General features: G+C 36.7%; 1 protein-coding gene across 7 annotated transcripts in view; it reads left to right on the top strand.

The window, feature by feature from the left end:
• LOC135363637 (mitotic spindle assembly checkpoint protein MAD2A-like) overlaps window positions 1-19,236 on the top strand; it is a 58,977-nt gene that overhangs the window by 17,193 nt on the left and 22,548 nt on the right. For 5 of the 7 annotated variants that reach the window (XR_010409514.1, XR_010409515.1, XM_064584992.1 and 2 more), the window contains exons 2-5: window positions 7,462-7,513; window positions 11,363-11,440; window positions 16,512-16,883; window positions 17,799-17,945. Coding sequence is in view for 5 of the 7 variants with exons in the window: in XM_064584992.1 (XP_064441062.1) it covers window positions 16,811-16,883; window positions 17,799-17,945 (220 nt within the window). In the remaining 2 variants the exon portion in view is untranslated. Of the gene's footprint in view, window positions 1-7,461; window positions 7,518-11,362; window positions 11,441-16,511; window positions 16,884-17,798; window positions 17,946-19,236 lie in introns of all 7 variants that reach the window. The other 2 variants (XM_064584994.1, XM_064584995.1) reach the window with 2 other exon arrangements.

Genomic DNA, 19,236 nt, shown 5'->3' with positions numbered 1-19,236 from the left:
AGATCACCATGCCAACAACCATTGATCAAACATTTATTGATATTCCCTTGCAGCTCATATCTGTTTAATACATAGAGATAAAGTTATCTCAAAAAAAGATAAAAAGCGAAGGCATTAAGACCTCATCCATGCAATAAAAGTAAACGTGAAAGTTGATTCACCTAAAGAATTAAGAAATCAGGTTCAGGGATGCCTGTGTGGCTCAGTTGGTCAAGTGTCTGCCTTTAGCTCTGGTCATGATCCCAAGGTCCTGGGATGGAGCCCTGAATCAGGTTCCTTGCTCAGCGGGGAGCCTGCTTCTCTGTGTCTGCTGCTCCCCCTGCTTGTGTGCTCACTCTCTCTCTCTGACAAATAAATAGAATCTAAAAAAAAAAAAAAAAGAAAAGAAATCAGGTTCAGAAATGTGAGCAGTGTTTGTTAGGAAACAACTTTGGTGCATATTAAAATGTTACCCTCTTAACCTTGGGGTTGTGTTATTATTGTTGCAACATTACAATTTATTTATTTAAAGCAAAAATTAGACTCCTTTTAGAAATCTTCTTGGGGCTAGTTTCAAAGGTATTAAAAGTTTGTTGATATAGTTTCAGATTTCACATTGCATGGGATCTTCAACAAACTAGTACTTGTGGAGATTTGGAGTAATATTAAAGAAGAATACCCACATTTATCTGAAAAAATTAGTAAAATGTCCCTCCCTTTTCCTCCTGTACATTTGTATGAAGCCGAGTTTTCTTCATATACTTCAATCAAAATACCACACTCTAAGAAATTGAATGTAGAAGCGGGTTAGAGAATCTAACGGTCTTCTGTTAAGACATACATAAAAGACATTTACAAAAATGGAAAATAGTGCCGTTCTTCTCAATATATTTTACTTTGTTTTCAAAAAACTATATTATGTGTGTTAACATGTAACGCATATTCACTGTTATTTTTAAATGAATTAAATGGATATTTTAAATGAATTAATACATATTTCAAAAATAGCTCAGATTTAATATCTAATGTGATAAATACCCATAGATATAATATCAACAAAATGTCTTTGGGGGTCTTCAATAATAGAACTGCAAAGTGCTCCTGAGATCCTGAATAGGTACAATTCCTGTTTACCATGGTTACTAGTTGTTATTTTGGATCATTCCAGGGATGCTTTAAACACAACCTACTTCTTCCATTTTGGAATTAAACTGTAACTTTCACGGAGTGGTTTGCTTCAACATCACGGCCAAAGTGGTAGTGCCAAGGAAAGAACAGAGTACTTGCCCTTGCAGGTATTTGCCCTTGCAGAGATTTCAGAGGACCGGAGAAAATCATGGTCAAACTATACACTACCTATGCTGGGATCCTAATATGTCTGTTATTTGAAACTGAAAATAGTTACATTTCTTCCTAAGTATAAAAAAAGTCATTAAAAATGGAAGCCAATTCTATAAATAACCCCAAATTTATCCATCACCCAAAGATAGTGTTAACATTTTGGTATGTTTTCTGACGTTTTTTTTTTTTATATTATAGTGTTTGCGTGTGCGCGTGAATGTGTGTGCATGTCTAAGGAAGAAATAATCCATGTATACACTTAGCTACGAAAGCTCTATGATCAGAAAAAGTTTCAGCTTGGAAATCTCTGGATTCTGAAAATCATTGGGGTCTAAGAAAGCTATCATATAAAGCTAAGTGTTAATTCCACTAAATCAAATGTAAACTGCTTTACATGCTACAGCAATAAAATGAAGTTTTAAATCTAAAATATAGCTGAGTTGAAATGACTGGGTGGCTCAGTTGGTTAAGGATCTGCTTTCGGCTAAAGTCATAATCCCAGGGTCCTGGTATCAAGCCCCACGTCAGGCTCCCTGCTCAGCGGGAGCCTGTTTCTCCCTCTAAGAACTCATTTTCTCTCTCTCTCTCTGACAAATAAATAAATAAAATCTTCTAAAACATAAAAAAATAAAATATAGCTGAGTAACAGATTGGTCATTAAACTGTTTTCCAGTTAAAAACTTTAGGGATCTTAATACGCAGAAGCCATTCTACTAATCATATTAAAATGCTATTATGAGTTAGAATAAGCACAAGTAAATTGTCACAGTTCTGTTCTGGTATTTGGTATTATTAAGAAGGCCTGTATTTAAAAAAAAAAAAAAAAAAAAGAATGCCTGTATTTTAAAAATCTCATCTCACTGGATCTCTACCTTATCTACCAAATTTAGCCTTAAAACCTTTCTTAAAAAAGTAATGTAATCCTATACACTCACCGACATTTAAGTCATGTGAAAGGTAGGAAGTAATTAGTATCAAATGTTTCTTAAATTAAAGGCCATCTGCTTTTAATTTTTCCTCAGATGTCCTATCCACCTTCACTATGGAAAATATTAACTTTCCACAGATTAGGCATGATTGAAACAATTTTTAAGAGGGGAGAAAAACTGGTAGAACTGACCATTATACAATAAACCATTATACAATAAAGTTGAAATGAGAACATCCCAAATATGCAGGTGAATGCTTTTTTTTCTTAACTACCTTGCAAATGTTTCAACTCAATGCTTTTAATTATGTGACTACTCTCTTAAAAAAGGAAATACATACTCCTGTGGCCTTCTGAATTACTTTATGTATCACATTCAGGCCTTACTGATGAGTTCCAGCAATCAGATTTTGAACAATATTATCTGAAATAATTTACTGAAGTCTTAGAGATTTTTTTGTTATACCACAGTGAAAGGTATGTCACTATATTTCAGTCTATCATATATTAAATGAGTTGTTTTGAGCAAAATAAAGTCAATCTATAGTTTTGACTTAATATACAGTTTATAAACTTTACTGTTAAATGATTTCTTCTTGATTTCAAAGTTGGCTTGCACACTGCTCATTTACACATGGATGTGACTATGAACTGAAAAGGCATCAGACACGAAGAAAGGCATTTACAGACTAATGTAAATGTAGGCCAAACAATAAATGTAAGAATCGTGTTAACTTGCCATTGTATTTTCAGTTTAAAAAATGCTAACCTAATAATTAAGTTATACTAGTTAAGGAGTATATTTAATTAACATGAAGAGCACTTACTAAAAACATATTCACTAGTTTTAGATGTTATTGAAATCACAGTTTAATTCAAATGGCCATAAAAATGTTGGACTTCAAATAATTCCATTTATATGCATGTAGATGTTCTCACAGACTGTATAAAGTCCCCACCATGTTCATTTTAAGATGGAGATATACAACATTTACTTCAGTTCACAAAGTGTGGGCATAAAACAATCTACAGAAGCTTTTTATAGGGTTTAAAAGAGTTCTAATCACCCGTGCCAACTGCACTCCTCTCTCAACACAAAACTGCTTTTGAAACCAAGCATTCATTTGCTAAAACAAGGCATCTGCTGTTAAAGAGATTGATTATCCTGGGGCCTGACCTAATTGGGAGATTAGATATGCTTCTCTACTATGGATGGCATGGTTTATAAAGAAAAAAAAAAATTAGACCGAAAAAGAGCAAACTTCTTTTAGACTCCAAGTGCACTTTTATTTATTTCTAATTTTCTTTAATAGAAACAAACAGTATTGCGAATGTCAGGTTGGTGAAATTAGTGTGTTATGAGTGAAAAATGCATTGAGTTCATGTCATTTCTTTGGTAACAGGTACACATTCACTTTCATCACATAAGCCAAATAGTACCAAAAAATGACATTTTTGTCATATCCTACTGAGTTAAGATCATTATATAATAGATACACACACACACACACACACACACAATCTGGCCTTCTACTGATGTTATCATTTCAGTGTTTTCTATTGCCAGTTAGGTGTCAGTTTTTTCCCCCAAACACAGACATCACCTCATTGCTGTGGCTAATTGCATTTTTCTTTCTAGCCTTTGACAACCAGACCTTTCTTAATGCTATTCACCAATATATCAGACTCAGGTCATCCATCCAAAACATGACAAAAGACCCAGATGCTCATGTAAATTGCACTCCCCCAAAGTACTGCCCTCTTCCTCCATGCAGATACAGATCTGTGACCCCCTCCCATTTTTGTCCACTCCCTTTCTTTTCACTTAATCTTTCATGGTTAGAAAAAGTGGTTATTTGTAGGCTTTAAGAAACATTATACTTTGTTTACATAATAAATCAAATAATCAAGTTAATTATGAAGTTAGATAAATTTTCTATACAAAATTCAAAAATTGCTTCTTCCCATTGAACTTCAAAATGGATTCATTTTCCACAAAAAAGACTTCTTGCTACCCATTTTTTACCCTTTCTTGAGCTCTCAAGATAAAACCAAGTTTGATTGTCCTCTTCCACTGAAAAAAAAAAAAGAAGAAAAAAGGTTTCATGTGGAATTGTGCAAGCAGAAGTGTAGGACTGAATCATTTATAAAATATCTCATAATTAAAAAGTTGATCTTATAAATGCTTTCTTATTGCCTTTGGTACATTTGTATTAAGCATTAATTACTCAAAATTACTACTTTCCTAAAGCCTTAACTTAAAAATAATTTTGAGATACTTAGAAACTACTGCAATGATGCTTTTATTTTTTTTATTTTTATTTTTTAAAGATTTTATTTATTTATTTGAGAGTGAATGAGATAGAGAGAGAGCACATGAGAGGTGGGAGGATCAGAGGGAGAAGCAGACTCCCTGCCCAGCAGGGAGCCCGATGCGGGACTCCAGAATCATGACCTGAGCCGAAGGCAGTCGCTTAACCAACTGAGCCACCCAGGCGCCCCTGCAATGATGCTTTTAAAGGAAGGTTATTATAGATTCAAATGGCATAGGGACATATTGTGTATGTGTAGATATATCCATATTCTAGATTCAAGACTTCTTTCTATTCATTTTCATTCATTTTTTTTTTTAATATATTTTCACCTCATATACTTAAATGTTCACTATGTTTTGGATACTAAGTCACTGTAAGAGAAGGCGGAAACTGATAATTTCTTAAATAGAAAAACAATGTAACCAATAGAAACCAATGGCAATATTTTAGTATTTTAAGGGGAACATCAAGTTAATGTATATGATTTTCTGTCTTTAATTTTAAAGACTTTCAAATTTGAATAAAATGTGAAAACTTAATAAAATGATAAGAAACATACAGGGTTACTAGAGCTACTATCCTTATCTTCTATTCACAAACACAGTTTAACATGCTCCTCTGTTAGTCATAATCCCATGAAAAAAAGGCAGAAATATTTTACTGAATTTAAATAATAAAATGACATCAAACATTAGTAACCATTACAGCTAAGCAAATATTATGGGATATGGCAGTAACATAAGGAATGGAGTGAGTTAGGGCCTCAGTTGATTGAAATCTCTGTGGTGGGGCTGAAATGTGCAGGCCTACTCTGAATCGAGTCAGATCAGAGCAGAACAGCTCATACACATAGAGCAGTGGAAGACAAGTTAACAAGGCCAAGAGGAAAGGGTAGGAGCTAAGAAGAAGAGTAAAAATTTGGAGGAATTAAAGAACCAGAAATCAAAGACACCAAAGATAGGGAGAAAAGGGGGGAAACTGATGAATCTATGATAATGAGGCCAAAGGAAGGATTCTCCTGATGATTACAGCACGTGCTGCAATTTAAACAGTGAAGAAACAGTCTTGAGTGCTTCTTGCCTGGACTGTTACATAGCTTTCCAACCTGTAATTCATGTCAGCTACCATCATGTTACTAAAACATCACTATAATTAAATTCTTCCAAAGTTCCCAAACTTCCAATGGCTTCCTCATGTCTCCTGGGAGAAGTCCCAACTTTTCAGCCTGCCACACAAAGGCTCTCTAGAAAAAGGACCCAGATGTGATCTAATTACATCAAGACTGTGTCGTGGGTAAAAGTGAGCTGGTTTGGTGCTTCCATACTTTTGGTCTATTGATGTTAAGTTCTGTGCCTGTAATGTCCTACCTTTATGTCTACATCCAAAAAGGTTATTGTCCTACCTTTTCTTTATGACCCACACCAGACTTAATTGTTCTCAATTTAACCTTCCCTAACAGCCACCCATCTTTGCCTGCTAAAGTTCTAAACACTCTTCAAGTACTGCAATGTCCTCCAAGACACATTCCCATAGTTATTTTTGAATTCATTTTGCATTTACTGCATACATTCACTTGGCTGTTATCTTATCCCTCCTTCTTTGCAGCTGTTTTGGTATATTGGGTCCCCAGCTGCATTTGCCTGGAAAAGAAAGGCTGTTTTTTTGCATCCATATACCTCCACATCATGAGATAAATAGTACTCAGTAAACATCTATCGAGGAACAATGCTCTGTACTATTATTTCTTCTTGGTTGAATTCTCTTCCCATTCTGCACAATGGCTGCCCCCAGAATCTTTCCAACCCTTTTTTCTTGTCTGCCTATCTTTGCCCTCCCCCGCTCCCCTATCTTGCCTCCTCCTCCACTGAGAAACTGAAGGTGATTCCTCACTTCACTTAATATTTCACATCAAGAATGGAGGGAGGGACAGGACATAAGGACCCACTATGCATCACCTCATGATAGATTATCTAAAATATAGCCAGACCTTTCATACTTACAGGATTCATATCCTGCTACCATCTGGATTGCTTGGACTTGACTTCAGTTCTCTGAGTTGGGTGATCTTGGATAAATGATTCAACTTCCTTCTATAAGTTAGTTTTCTTAGCTATAAAACACAGGTAATTAAAGTACGTAACTTGTGTGCTTGTGAAAGGATTAAGTCAGTAGATTCACATAAAGCACTTGGAAGAGTGTCTGGCAGAAAGGAAGTGCTCAATAAATGCTAGCTATTATAATTGTATTTTGTTTACCATAGTGGTAAGACAGGGTCTGTCCTCATCTTTTTCCTGAAGTTGCGTTACCTGAGGACTCCTCTAGTTATCCTAGACTACACATGTATCAGACTCAGGAAAGGTACTTGGGAAAGTGGAAGAAAAGCTATCTAAATAATAATAACAATAATTTATAATAACAACAATATAGCAATAACAAGAATAATATATTAACAATAAACCAAAGCTTCAGTTGTATTATCTCCTGTAATCCTCACAAAAATTTTGTCACAAGTATTATCGTTACCTCCATTTTACAGATGAGGGAAAAAATATCCTTACAGAATTCTTCTTAAATTGTCCAGATATTCCACCTCTAAAATATTTCTCTAGAACATGCGAGGATGACACCTTTTACGTGCACATGTGCCTGTGAACTCTGCTTCTGGTAGATTGGTTGGACATTGTTGCTTCCTTAGACAATGCCATGACCTTCCACCTCTATGCTACAAGTAGTAAAGTTTTTTCATGTGTTCCAAGTGGACTTTTACCATATACGAATCTGTTGAAACTCCGAAGAGGGTTTTTATTCTGTGCCTTCAGCAGGTTTAAGTGGAAAATGAATGGTGTTCAAAAGTCTGGGGCACCTTTTCCCAATAAAAATAATGTCTTTTCCTCACAGGATTGATCTGGCAGAAGCTGGCATGGAGAATGAGAGCTCACATTCCACACAGGCAAGTCAGTCATCCAAGCTACATTTGTCTATTCCATGTGTACCTGAGAGGGGGGGCAAGCAGGGAACACTACTGTCCCCAACTCAGGGTACCTTATCCTTCCTGTAAACATACTTTTAACTAATGGTTTCCAAAGTGGAATATGTGCACAAAATAGTCCCTTGGGGGTATAAGAAGAACTGTTAGAATGTCTACTTATATTGATTTTTTAATCTAAGAAAATACACTAAACTGTACTAAAATGTAACAAATAGATTGACACCAGCACCCTATCAGAAAGTTACAGGTCACTGTTGGTAGATTGAGGAAATGAAGGTCAACTGTTTCAAATTTACTCACCCTTTCTCTATGTAGGCAACACTCGGTACTGTGCTATCTAAGAAGAATGTCAGAAAAATTAACACTCAATATGTTCTTAAAAAGGAAAAGTGACTTTTTTAAATGAATGAGCAAATGTTTTTCAAAAGACAGTCATGCTGCTGACACAGCATGTTTGTATCGATTATTTTTTTAAAAAAAACTTCATCTGTACAATTGAAAACAAACCTTGGAAACAAATTTTTCTAATCCATTTGTAATTTTTCTAAATTACAAATTAGTTCCAAAGGCAATTAAAAGATGGAAACAATTAATTCCAAACTAATAGAAAGATGTGTTTTCATATTTTTAAGAAATGGGCGAAAACTGCTTAAATCTTTGGTTTTAGATCCATTTGTTAAAACTATAAAAATACAGATAAATATAAATAAATAAGTCATTAATGGACTTCTTCCATTTGTATCCTCCTAAAAACAAAAACTTCAAAAACAAACCAAAAAACTCCCAAGTATTAAAATAAACTGAACTCAGTATCAGACTTTTAAATCATTTACAAATAATTAAACCAAATTTTTTTTAAAAATGAGGCATATTAACCACATAAATTTTAATAGAGTTATTAATACATTTAGTGAACATAAAAATAAATTATTTTCTAGTGATATAACAAGAATCATTTTTAAAGATTTTATTTATTTATTCTAGAGAGAAAGAGAGCGAGCCTGAGTGGGGGGAGGAACAGAGTGGGAGAGACTGGAGAGGGAGAGAGAATCTGGAGCAGACTCAGAGCTGAGCTGAGCTCAGAGCCAGAGGTGGGGGCTCGATCTCACAACCCTGAGATGATGACCTGAACTGAAACCAAGAGTCAGACGCTTAGCCTACTGGGCCACCCAGGTGCTCCAACAAGTATCATTTTTAAAAGAAACATTCATCTCGGGCGCCTGGGTGGCTCAGTTGGTTGGGCGACTGCCTTCGGCTCAGGCCATGATCCTGGAGTCCCTGGATCGAGCCCCGCATCGGGCTCCCTGCTCGGCAGGGAGTCTGCTTCTCCCTCTGACCCTCCCCCCTCTCATGTGCTCTCTCTCATTCTCTCTCTCTCAAATAAATAAATTAAAAAAAAAAAAAAAAACGAAAGAAACATTCATCTCATCTTTCTTTAATTTCTAACTTGTGTATGTTTTAAATATATACATATTTATTATGTTTAAATATAACATATATAAAATATAACATTTGAAATACATATATATTTTAAATATATATAAATATATAGTATATACTACATGTACCTAATAGTCTGGAAAAGTTTATAATTTAGAGATAAATAAACCTATATTGGTGTATATTCATCATTTTTTCTATTCCTAATGGGATACACTATTTTAAACAAGATCTTTGAGAAAGAAAAGAGGAAGGTGTATACACATTTCCAGGGTCCTTCAAATAACCTTCCGTCAAGGTCCAGGGGGACCTGAGGCATTAAGTAATGGCCTGCCCTTCCCACACTCCTGATCTTTTTCCTCAGGCAGGCAGCCATCTGAGAGCAGCACAGAACTTTTTAAGTCCCTAAGACGCTTAACAGTGTTACAGTAGTATATTCGGCTGCCTTTAGGAGTTAAATATTATAATTTCTTATTAATTCAATGGAAACTAAAGATAACTCAAATTTAATAAGAATCTTAATGTAAAATTCCAAACCCCAAAAGGAACCCATCTCATCAATAACTCTTAATTATACAAACTCATAACCACACCTCACTTTTAAGAATATCAAAATTCTGTGAATACATTTTGAATATCTGAATGCTACGGCCTGCTGTTTCTCAGACAAGGGTCTGCAAGAATATTCTTGGAGATAAACAAATTAATGAAACTTCATTTCAAGTCTCCTTTTGATATGAATGTAACACGGGCTTAAAAAGGTATATTCTGGATCATCCAAAAGACAGCCTTACAACAGATAATTGCCATCTATTTCAGTGTGAAAAGTTAGCATCTTTATTTACAACTATACCGAAACTAAGCAATAATAAAAAGATACCATTTATTTTTTAATCCACTTGATCTCCAACACTAAACCAAAAACTCTAGGGTTCAGTAAGACGTTTTGTTGTCAGTTGATGTTAAACAGACTATGTACATTACTCAAGAATAAAAACCACTGTCATAATCAATTTTTAAGTGGGAAATCCCAGCAGAAATAATAGAATTAACGTGCATGACTGATCTGTAACCTGATAAATATGGCTTGACTACTATATTGTTTGAATGAGCTATAAACACAAGGCAGCTTATAAGAGAACAGTTCCAGGTGACAGAACCAAGTTTATCTAAATAGAAAAATATAAATTTAAAGTAAAGTGATTTTCCATGTTTTCACAAAGCTTTTTCTTCTCATGAGTGTTTTATAAGTTGGTATTCACAAATATTTGAGAAAGACCCAAATTTATGGTTTATTTTATTTTGTCTGTAGAACTCCTCAAAAAATATCTTTCTATTCACTCAGATACAATTTTGGTCTAATTATTAGTTGACAGATTTAGCAGAACTAATTCACCTTTACTTACATATGGGCAATAATAAAAATAACCCTATATACAGAATATTCACAAACAACAAACAAAAAATGTATGATAGGCATAGAATGTTTGATCAGATTTAATATATAATTATAAAATCATTTAAGAAATTCAATCTATTTTTATTAATTTAATAGCAACCATGGCTTTTTCATTCTTCATAGAGGCTTTGTGTTGATAGTTTCTGTACCTGAAACTGTTCTGAGTTGTTTTGAGCTTCAATTACATTTCAAAATACACCGTGCTGTCAAATCCAACTGATTGCAGAACCCATTCTTCATATATATGTTACACACACACACACACACACACACATTCCATCAGTCTGGGGATTAACTATGCATAAGACTATCACCTGCCTTTAAAATTATACCTTTGACACCTAATCCTGGTTGAGCCATGAAAAGACTTCTAAGTGATTATATGCCATTATCATAAGAGAATTATAATATCAAAACAAAATCATAACAAAACACAGTAATACTTTCTGATAAGAAACAGCCCATATTTTTCATTATAAGAACTTATGGAATTATTACTATGTTCTCAATAATATTTGGTTCTCAATAATATTTTCTCAATTTTTACTAAAGAAAAGATTATAATATCCTGTATATCAACTGGATCATTAAAAATTATAAATTACACCAGTATGGGGTTATATTTGTTCATTCTATTAAGCCATTGCTTATTAATACAATGTCATGATTCAAATGTGTTGTGCTATCTTTTTGAACATGTGGACCAACAATCAAAGAAAGTCCTTAGCGGGAAAGTATGTGAGGAAAATAGGTCTTTATGACAACCTCCTTTTTTTAAAAAGAAAAAAGCAAATTCTGCAAACTGACATAATTAATAATTAATTTATTACCTATGTGCACAGTAATTTTTTTCAAAATTTAGTAAATGCACCTTATTAAAATTATCATAAAGTATCCCTCTGCTTTAACAGATTTAGAACAAACTGCTTTATGTCAAGATGTTGGCCTCAAGAATAAAATAACACCTAGTGATCTGAAGGAAAACTTTCGTAAGTCTGCAAGAATAATGATTCAACTACCTAAAATGTTTCCTTTTTCCATGTAAAAAACAATATGTAAATTAAGTGTAAATATAGTGAGCATCCATATACTAAATGTTTATAATATATGAATTCTGTAGTATATCATGAACAATCTTTCATTCTGATGTATTTCACATATACCGATACCTTAGAAGCCACTAAATACATTTTCCCTTAATTTTACTTTGAACTGAAGCACAAATTGAAACCTATGCACTGAATTTTTAAAAGGTATTATTTCACGTGTAAATAGCGCCATCTTCTGGCGCAGTTGAAACAATTTGTGTATTAACATAAAATGCATTATGGATTGTAACTGCCGTTTTCTTGACAAGTTATATGTACAGTTTATTGAATAAAAACCCTTAATCTTGGGGCACCTGGGTAGCTTAGTCAGTTAGGGGTCCAACACTTGGTTTTGGCTCAGATCATGATCTTAGGATCCTGGGACTGAGCCCCATGTGGGGCTCCTCGCTCAGCATAGAGTCTGCTTGAGATTCTCTGTCCCTTTCCCTCTTCCCTTCCCACTCATGCTCCTCTCTCTCTCTCTAAAATAAATAAATAAATCTTAAAAAAAAAAAAAACCCTTAATCTAAAATCAGTTGATTTTTTAAAAATAGCCTTTAAAAACAAGAGCATTAATTAGCATGTCTTCAAATTGATAAAATTTAACAAGAGACTAAGTCAGAAACTCTAGATTCTACTATTAAATCTTCTAACTAGATATTGAATCTTAGACTAACCATGTATCCACTCAGGACCTCAGTTTCCTCAACTATAAGATTGTTCTACTAAGTCATTAATTAAGTTACTTTCAGTCTAAAATTCCATTTGATTCTAGCTTTAGAAATTTTCATTTCTGGTTTTAGCATCCTAATATTGAATTTAAGCCTGTTTATGACACACTTTTTCATAGTTATCTCTTTTGGTGATATGGGTTTGTTTGGTTATGCTCTCTGCTTGAATTTTCTTCAGAAATAAATCTTAATTTATATTTATACTTCTCACTGTCCAAATAGCTTTCCCCCAAATATTAGAAGGACTTCACTGAATTATAAATAAATCTAAACTCAAGTAACTGAAAACAAGTTTTTAAAAAACATTCTATAAAGATAAGATGGTTTAGATAAGATAGGTCAATGTCGAATGGAGCAATTAAAATTAATAGGAAAGACATCTCTCCAAAGCTTCTGGAAACTTAAGTGTTTATGTGATAAATAAGAAATAAAATAGGCTGAGTTTGGGCAGTTCTTCCTAACATACCCATAGACTTCACCAACACTAGCCTGTAGTGCAGGCTTGCCACCTTGGATTTATCTGTACTACCAGTACATTCTTCTCCCTTTTAAGTCATCGATTCAATTCTTGCCTCCAAATAGCTTGCTCTCATATATATACATATGTATATGTATACCTTCTTTTTTTTTTTTTTTTTAGTTTTTGATGTAGTGTTCCATGATTCATTATTCCAACTCTTTGGCATCCATCTAGTCCAGGTTCTCAACCTCCTAGGCCCTCCTGGGCCTGCAATACTAAAATATCCATTATGGTCTAATGCTTTTCTAAAAGTAATGTAAGGATCATTTGGGATGCTGGTTAAAACATGTCATCTCCTAGACCCCATAAAGTAGACCAGCACTGTCCAACAGAAATCTCACATGAGTCACACATGTAATTTTAAATGTTCTTGTAGTCAGATTAAAAAACTAAAATGAAACAAGTGAAATAAATCCAATACATGTGAAAATATCATTTCAATATGTAATCGATTGAAAGACATATCACTGTGATACTTTACATTCTTTTTTTTTATACTAAGTCTTTGAAATCTGGTATTCTTATACTTGTAGCATATCTCAGTTCAGACAAGCACATTTCAAGTGCCTAAGAGCCACCTGTGGCTAGTGGCTATGGTACTGGACTGAATTAGATTTGGAGAAGGGAGAATAAAAGTCAGGAATCTACATATAGCAAAATACCCAAGTGATTCTTTCACACTCTCAAGTTTGAGGACCACCCCTCGAGACCGTCCTATATACGATCCATTCTACAACCACTACTGAATTTACACTTGAAAAAAATACCCCTTTAATTATGTCAATTCTAAGAGCCTAGAAATCCCTGGTACGTCCAACTTATTTCAGATGGATATTCAAAGCTCCCAAAATGTGGCCTCACCTCATCCATCCAACCTGCTCTCCAATTTGAAAATGTCTTGGGTTCTTCCATGAAATTTTCCTAGGCAAATATTCAAATGATCATTCATTCAACAAATATTGTTGGACTAGCCACTGTCATCATGGATCCTCCATGGTGACAAGGAAGATATAACACAAATCATGACGTAATTATTACAATGTCATTGTTTTCATTGTAAGAATGAAAACAATGCTCTGAAATAGTGTTCTGAGATGCTATGAGAATGCATAGGGCAGGATTTTATAGTCCGAGAGGTCAAAGAAAATTTCTAGAATACAGTTACATTTAAGTAAAAAAAAAAAGTATAAATATAATTAGCAATTTGAATGGATAGAAATTTCTAGGCAGAAAAAAGCACATTACGAAAAGCCCTGAGGTGGAAAAATGACTAAAGGAACGGGCAGATTAGGAAAGTAATCTGAAAGGCAGCCGAAGAGTTAGGCAGAAGCCAGATAAGGCCAAATTATGAGACTTCAATTTTTCTTTTTTTCAAGTATGCATATTTATTTATTTTTTTAAAGATTTTATTTATTTGACAGAGAGAGAGAGAGTGAGAGCAGGAACACAAGCAGGGGGAGTGGGAAAGGAAGAGGCAGGCCCCCCGCTGAGCAGGAAGCCCAATGGGGTTCCCATCCCAGGACCCTGGGATCATGACCTGAGCCGAAGGCAGACGCTGAAGACTGAGCAACCCAGGCGCCCCTCAAGTATGCATATTTAAACAAAACTAGATTACAAACTCCTCAAAAAGTACAGACTTGGTCTTCTAAACATAATTATTTCTTACATCTCACAGAGCACAAAAAAAATATTTAATACTTCTATATATGGAAAACATCTATTTTGCCAGCCTTTTAAGCTCTAGAATCTCCAAAATTATACTAACAATTATTTGTATCTTCAGGTAATTTCAAAACTATATTACCATGAAACTGAAGAAAGTCTTTCCTGAAGTGCTCTGTACTGACATAAAGTTCCTTAGAAAGAGAAACAATTTTTATTTGTAGTAAGGTGGGCATCATGCTCTACCAGTGTGATGCCAGAATTCTGATGCTAAGTTCCTGGTGGAAGGAGTGAAAAGATGGTGAGTCAAACACACAAACACACAGGTACAAGAGACTAAAGGATGTAAGGAAAATATTTTAGGATTACTCGGCCTATTACCTATGTTTTACTCTTCAAACTGATCAAAATCTGATATGTAACACTGTCATAAGCAGCATTCTAAGATGGCCACAAAATCCATGGCCTCTAAGGAGCACATCTTATATAAATAATCTCCTCTGCTTGAGTGTGGCCAGAACCTGTGAATATGATGGGATATCACTTCCCGGATTAAATTCATCAAAGAGGAAATTATCTGACTAGGTCTAACCTAATCAGATGAATCCTTAAAAGGGATCTCCATCAAGTCTGAGAGACTGAAAGTATGAGAAGGCCTATGGAAGAACTACCTGGCAAAGGCACAAAATTTGCCACTGGCCAACAACTAGCAAAACCACCTCAGTCCAAGAAACAAGGATATTAATTCTGCCAACAACCAAGGGGCTTGGAAGAGAACCCCAGATCTTCGATGAGATTCCACTTGCAGACACCTTTATTTCAACCATGGGAGACTCTTAAGCAGAGCATCCAGCTATATCATACGAACTCCTGATCTACATGACTAAGATAATGAATGGGTGTTATTTTAAACCATTAATTTGTGGTAATTTGTTAATAGAAAAATAAAACACGAATGCATTTCTCATATAATTCAATAGTATAGCTGGTACATAGTTTTTGAGACTTCATTTTACAAATAATTTTTCTAGCTGCTTTAAGAATAAAGTTGTTCCGTAATTGACATGAACAGTAATTGTGCCCTTTAGTACTTCTCATCCTAACAGGAAGTCAATGAGTTTGTGAGTCAAAATTCCCTGAAAAGTTCTTCAGGGTACGTGGGCCTTTTTGATGAATGAGATCTTATTCCTCATCGGCGTCTGTGGGTGCAGCGTACGCGCGGGGTAGACCAGGCCTAAGTTCGACTGCAGTCCCTGCCGCTCCAGACTGCCTCACAGCGGAACTGGGTGGAAATAGGCTGAGCCCAGGATAGACAAAAACACAGGACAAAAAAGGCCGCGGCTCATCCCTTTAAGCCTAACCCAATTTCTCAAGAAAAGCCGCGATTCCATAGAGTAATCAGGCTCTCTCAAGCTGTGGCTTGGCTACCGCGCACGCGGTTTCTTTACTGACTCCCAAAGCATCTAGGAAAAGTTTCAATCGCTAGTTTCAATCTAGGGATCACTGGGGCCACTTAAGATGCAGCTGACGGACAGTTCATATCACCTTGAAAACAGCTCTGAAACTGACAAATTGTGCTCCTTGGTCGCTCACTCCGCACGCCTACGGAGCGGCCATTAAAACCAGGTTTTGGGGCGCCTGGGTGGCTCAGTTGGTTATAGCGACTGCCTTCGGCTCAGGTCATGATCCTGGAGTCCCTGGGTCGAGTCCCTCATCGGGCTCCCTGCTCAGCAGGGGGTCTGCTTCTCCCTCTGACCCTCCCCCCTATCATGTGCTCTCTCTCAAATAAATAAATAAATTCTTTTTTTTTTTTTAAGATTTTTATCCATTTATTTGACAGAGAGAGACAATGAGAGAGGAAACACAAGCAGGGGGAGTGGGACAGGGAGAAGCAGGTCCCCCGCGGAGCAGGGAGCCCGATGCGGGGCTCGATCCCAAGACCCTGGGACCACGGCCTGAGCTGAAGGCAGACGCCCAACGACTGAGCCACCCAGGCGCCCCAATAAATAAAATCTTTAAAAAAAAACCCAAACCAGGTTTTGGCGTCTTCTTCCCTCAGGCCGGTCTAGTAGACCACAACTACACAGGCCCAGCCGGGACCCTGCGGAGCTTGACCACCCAGAACTGGGCGACCACGCCTACCCCCTGCGCCTGCGGACAGGCCAGCTCCGAAAAGCGCCCAGAGGACCTGCAGGCCCCGCCCCACGGGGCGGGGCCTAGAGGCTCATCGCGCCTGCGCGGAGGCCCGAGCGCGTGCTGCGCCGTTACTTTTGAAACGAGTGGCGGGGAACTGCTGTGGGCGTCTCTGCTGTCGCTCTCTGCCGGGGGAAGCGCACTCCTTCGTCTGTAGGACTGGCCATGGCGCTGCAGCTCTCCCGGGAGCAAGGCATCACCCTGCGCGGGAGCGCCGAAATCGTGGCCGAGTTCTTCTGTAAGTCGTCCTCGCGCAGGCCGGAGGGCGGGGTGAACTGAGGCCAGGCCGCCCGGTAGGCCCGGGGCTCAGCCGCGGAGGCGGGGGAAGCGGGAGGGGGTGGAGGGGAGGCCGCGAGGCCGCGAGGCCGCGAATTAAGCTCTCTCTGCCCCAGCCTCCTGCCCGGCGGGAGAATCTAGGAAGAAGCGGATGCAGACGCCGCCTCCGGGCTCCTTGCTAATGGTGGAGCTTGAGGCCTAGGTGCTGCTGAGGCCTGCGGCGCGATGTAGCCCCTCCACCTGCAGCGTTGCTTTCAACTACAGAGCCAGGCACTTTCCGCCCGCCCCCAGCCTCCGCGACTTCAGACGGAGTAGGACCGGGGTGGGGGCCACGTATATTTTTAACAACCCCTCGGCCCCTCTTTGATTCTGGTATTGGCGGTGATGGACTAGAGTTAGGAAACGCCATTCCGGACCAGGACAGTTGGGCCTTCTGATAGGATCTGGCAGGACTTGTGAGGAGAAAAGGAGGAAAAAGAGGGAAAGGTTTGCTGAGAGCATTGCAGAGAACAGTTAATCAGTTGCTAACTGAGATGCAAAAGCCTATTTTGACACCCTCTAACCACATAATCTGAATTGGGACTTGGATTACAGTGAGTTGTAGTACTACTTTGACAGTAGATTAATGCAGTTTGGCGTTTTTCTCTTTTTTTGCCACAGAAATGCAGGTATCGTGTTCTCTCTTAATTAGAAGCAAGGTTTTAAGAATGTTTAATGCCACTTTTTACCTACTCTGCTTTCAGCAAAACACCCACAAACACGTTAAGGCATTTATGGTTTTATGCCATTAATGAAACGTAGCCACATCTAAATATGTTTTATTTTCCAGAGTTACAAAGTGATAATGACTTTTCTTTAACATTCCTTTTGTTTCCAGCATTTGGCATCAACAGCATTTTATATCAGCGTGGCATATATCCATCTGAAACCTTTACTAGAGTGCAGAAATATGGACTCACCTTGCTTGTAACAACTGATCCTGAGCTCATAAAATACCTAAATGATGTGGTGGAACAGCTGAAAGGTATTTAATTGTTGCAAACCATTTTGAGTTTTGCAGGCCTTGTAGAACCCATATTTTCTGGCATCTTGGTGGTCATTTTTCAGCTCTGTACAAAAAGGTATAAAACACTACAACCTCAAATATAGTGATTCTTAATTGGAAGGAAGCAAATAATATATAAATTGAAAGAAAGTCCACCCTTCCCATACTGCAGTTTGAGTGGGTTGAATATTTTGATATTAGGAATCTGATATGGCTTCACAAAACTGTCTCCATCAACTTCCTTAGAAATGATTTTTGCAGTTCATGTAGCCAGATGGAACAAGTTGGAATTTTCTGTCCTTATGATGGTGTTCACTATTGGAGAAAAATCCACTGTATATTTTTAACATATATTTTCTGTAACTGCCTAGAGTTTAAAGCCATCATTACTTAAAGGAAAATAAAATTGGATCCAACCTGGAAACTAAACTTAAAGAAAAGAACTACTAAGTAATAGAGCACCCAGTAGAGTTTTATTTTTTATATATTTCCATTTGTCTTTTTTAAAATCCTGCCTTTAATCAGTAAGCCTTTTCTATCTGAACACTCACTGTTTTTCTTTAGCTCAAGAAATTACTATATTGAATCAATACTTGTTCTCCATCTATTCCTTTTTCCCCTCATATTTTTCTCTACTTAGGATTCCCACTTCTAATTTTTCTGTTGTAGGATGTTTCTCCCTAGCTCCCCATTTGATCTTCCAAAACTAGTTCCAAAAAACACTAGTCATCTTTTTTTTCTTAATTCATGAGTCATATATATTTCTTTGTATCAAGTAGCTTTATTTTTTAAATTAGATTAATTTTTTTTTTTTTATTCAGGGCTAAAAAGTAAGATTATTAGTAAGCAACTAATAATCTATGTCATCTTATTTTGATGGAGAAGCAAGCCCCACCTAAGCTACTGGTTTTTGGGTTGTCTCCTTTAAGACTACACTGAGGATATTTCTTCACCTCGGATGTATGCAGACCTTCCTATTTAATTTCTCCCTTTTATTTTAGTTAAAATGGAGGAATTGCTCTTCTTAGAGGCAAATTGTTCAATCTGAATCCCCATTCCTCTAGCCTTAAGGATTTTATCCTAGTTCTTCTCTGGTATTTTTGATTTCTTTGTTTTGATCTCTCTTCAGTTTTAAAAGAAAAAAATTTCCACCCACCCCAAATCCTTAAGTTACTACCCAATTTCTTCCTTTTCAGAGCTAAATTGAGAAAAATTGATATATGTCAAGAAAAAGTTGATACATACGACAGCCCGTGTCTAGCAAGTGGCT

Source organism: Mirounga angustirostris, unplaced genomic scaffold, assembly GCF_029215605.1.
Source record: "Mirounga angustirostris isolate CCGP_5_RB_7025 unplaced genomic scaffold, mMirAng1.0.hap1 SCAF_2, whole genome shotgun sequence".
NCBI lineage: Eukaryota > Metazoa > Chordata > Mammalia > Carnivora > Phocidae > Mirounga > Mirounga angustirostris.
The sequence above is the reverse complement of the archived record's forward strand: the minus strand, read 5'-3'. Positions and strand labels throughout refer to the sequence as shown.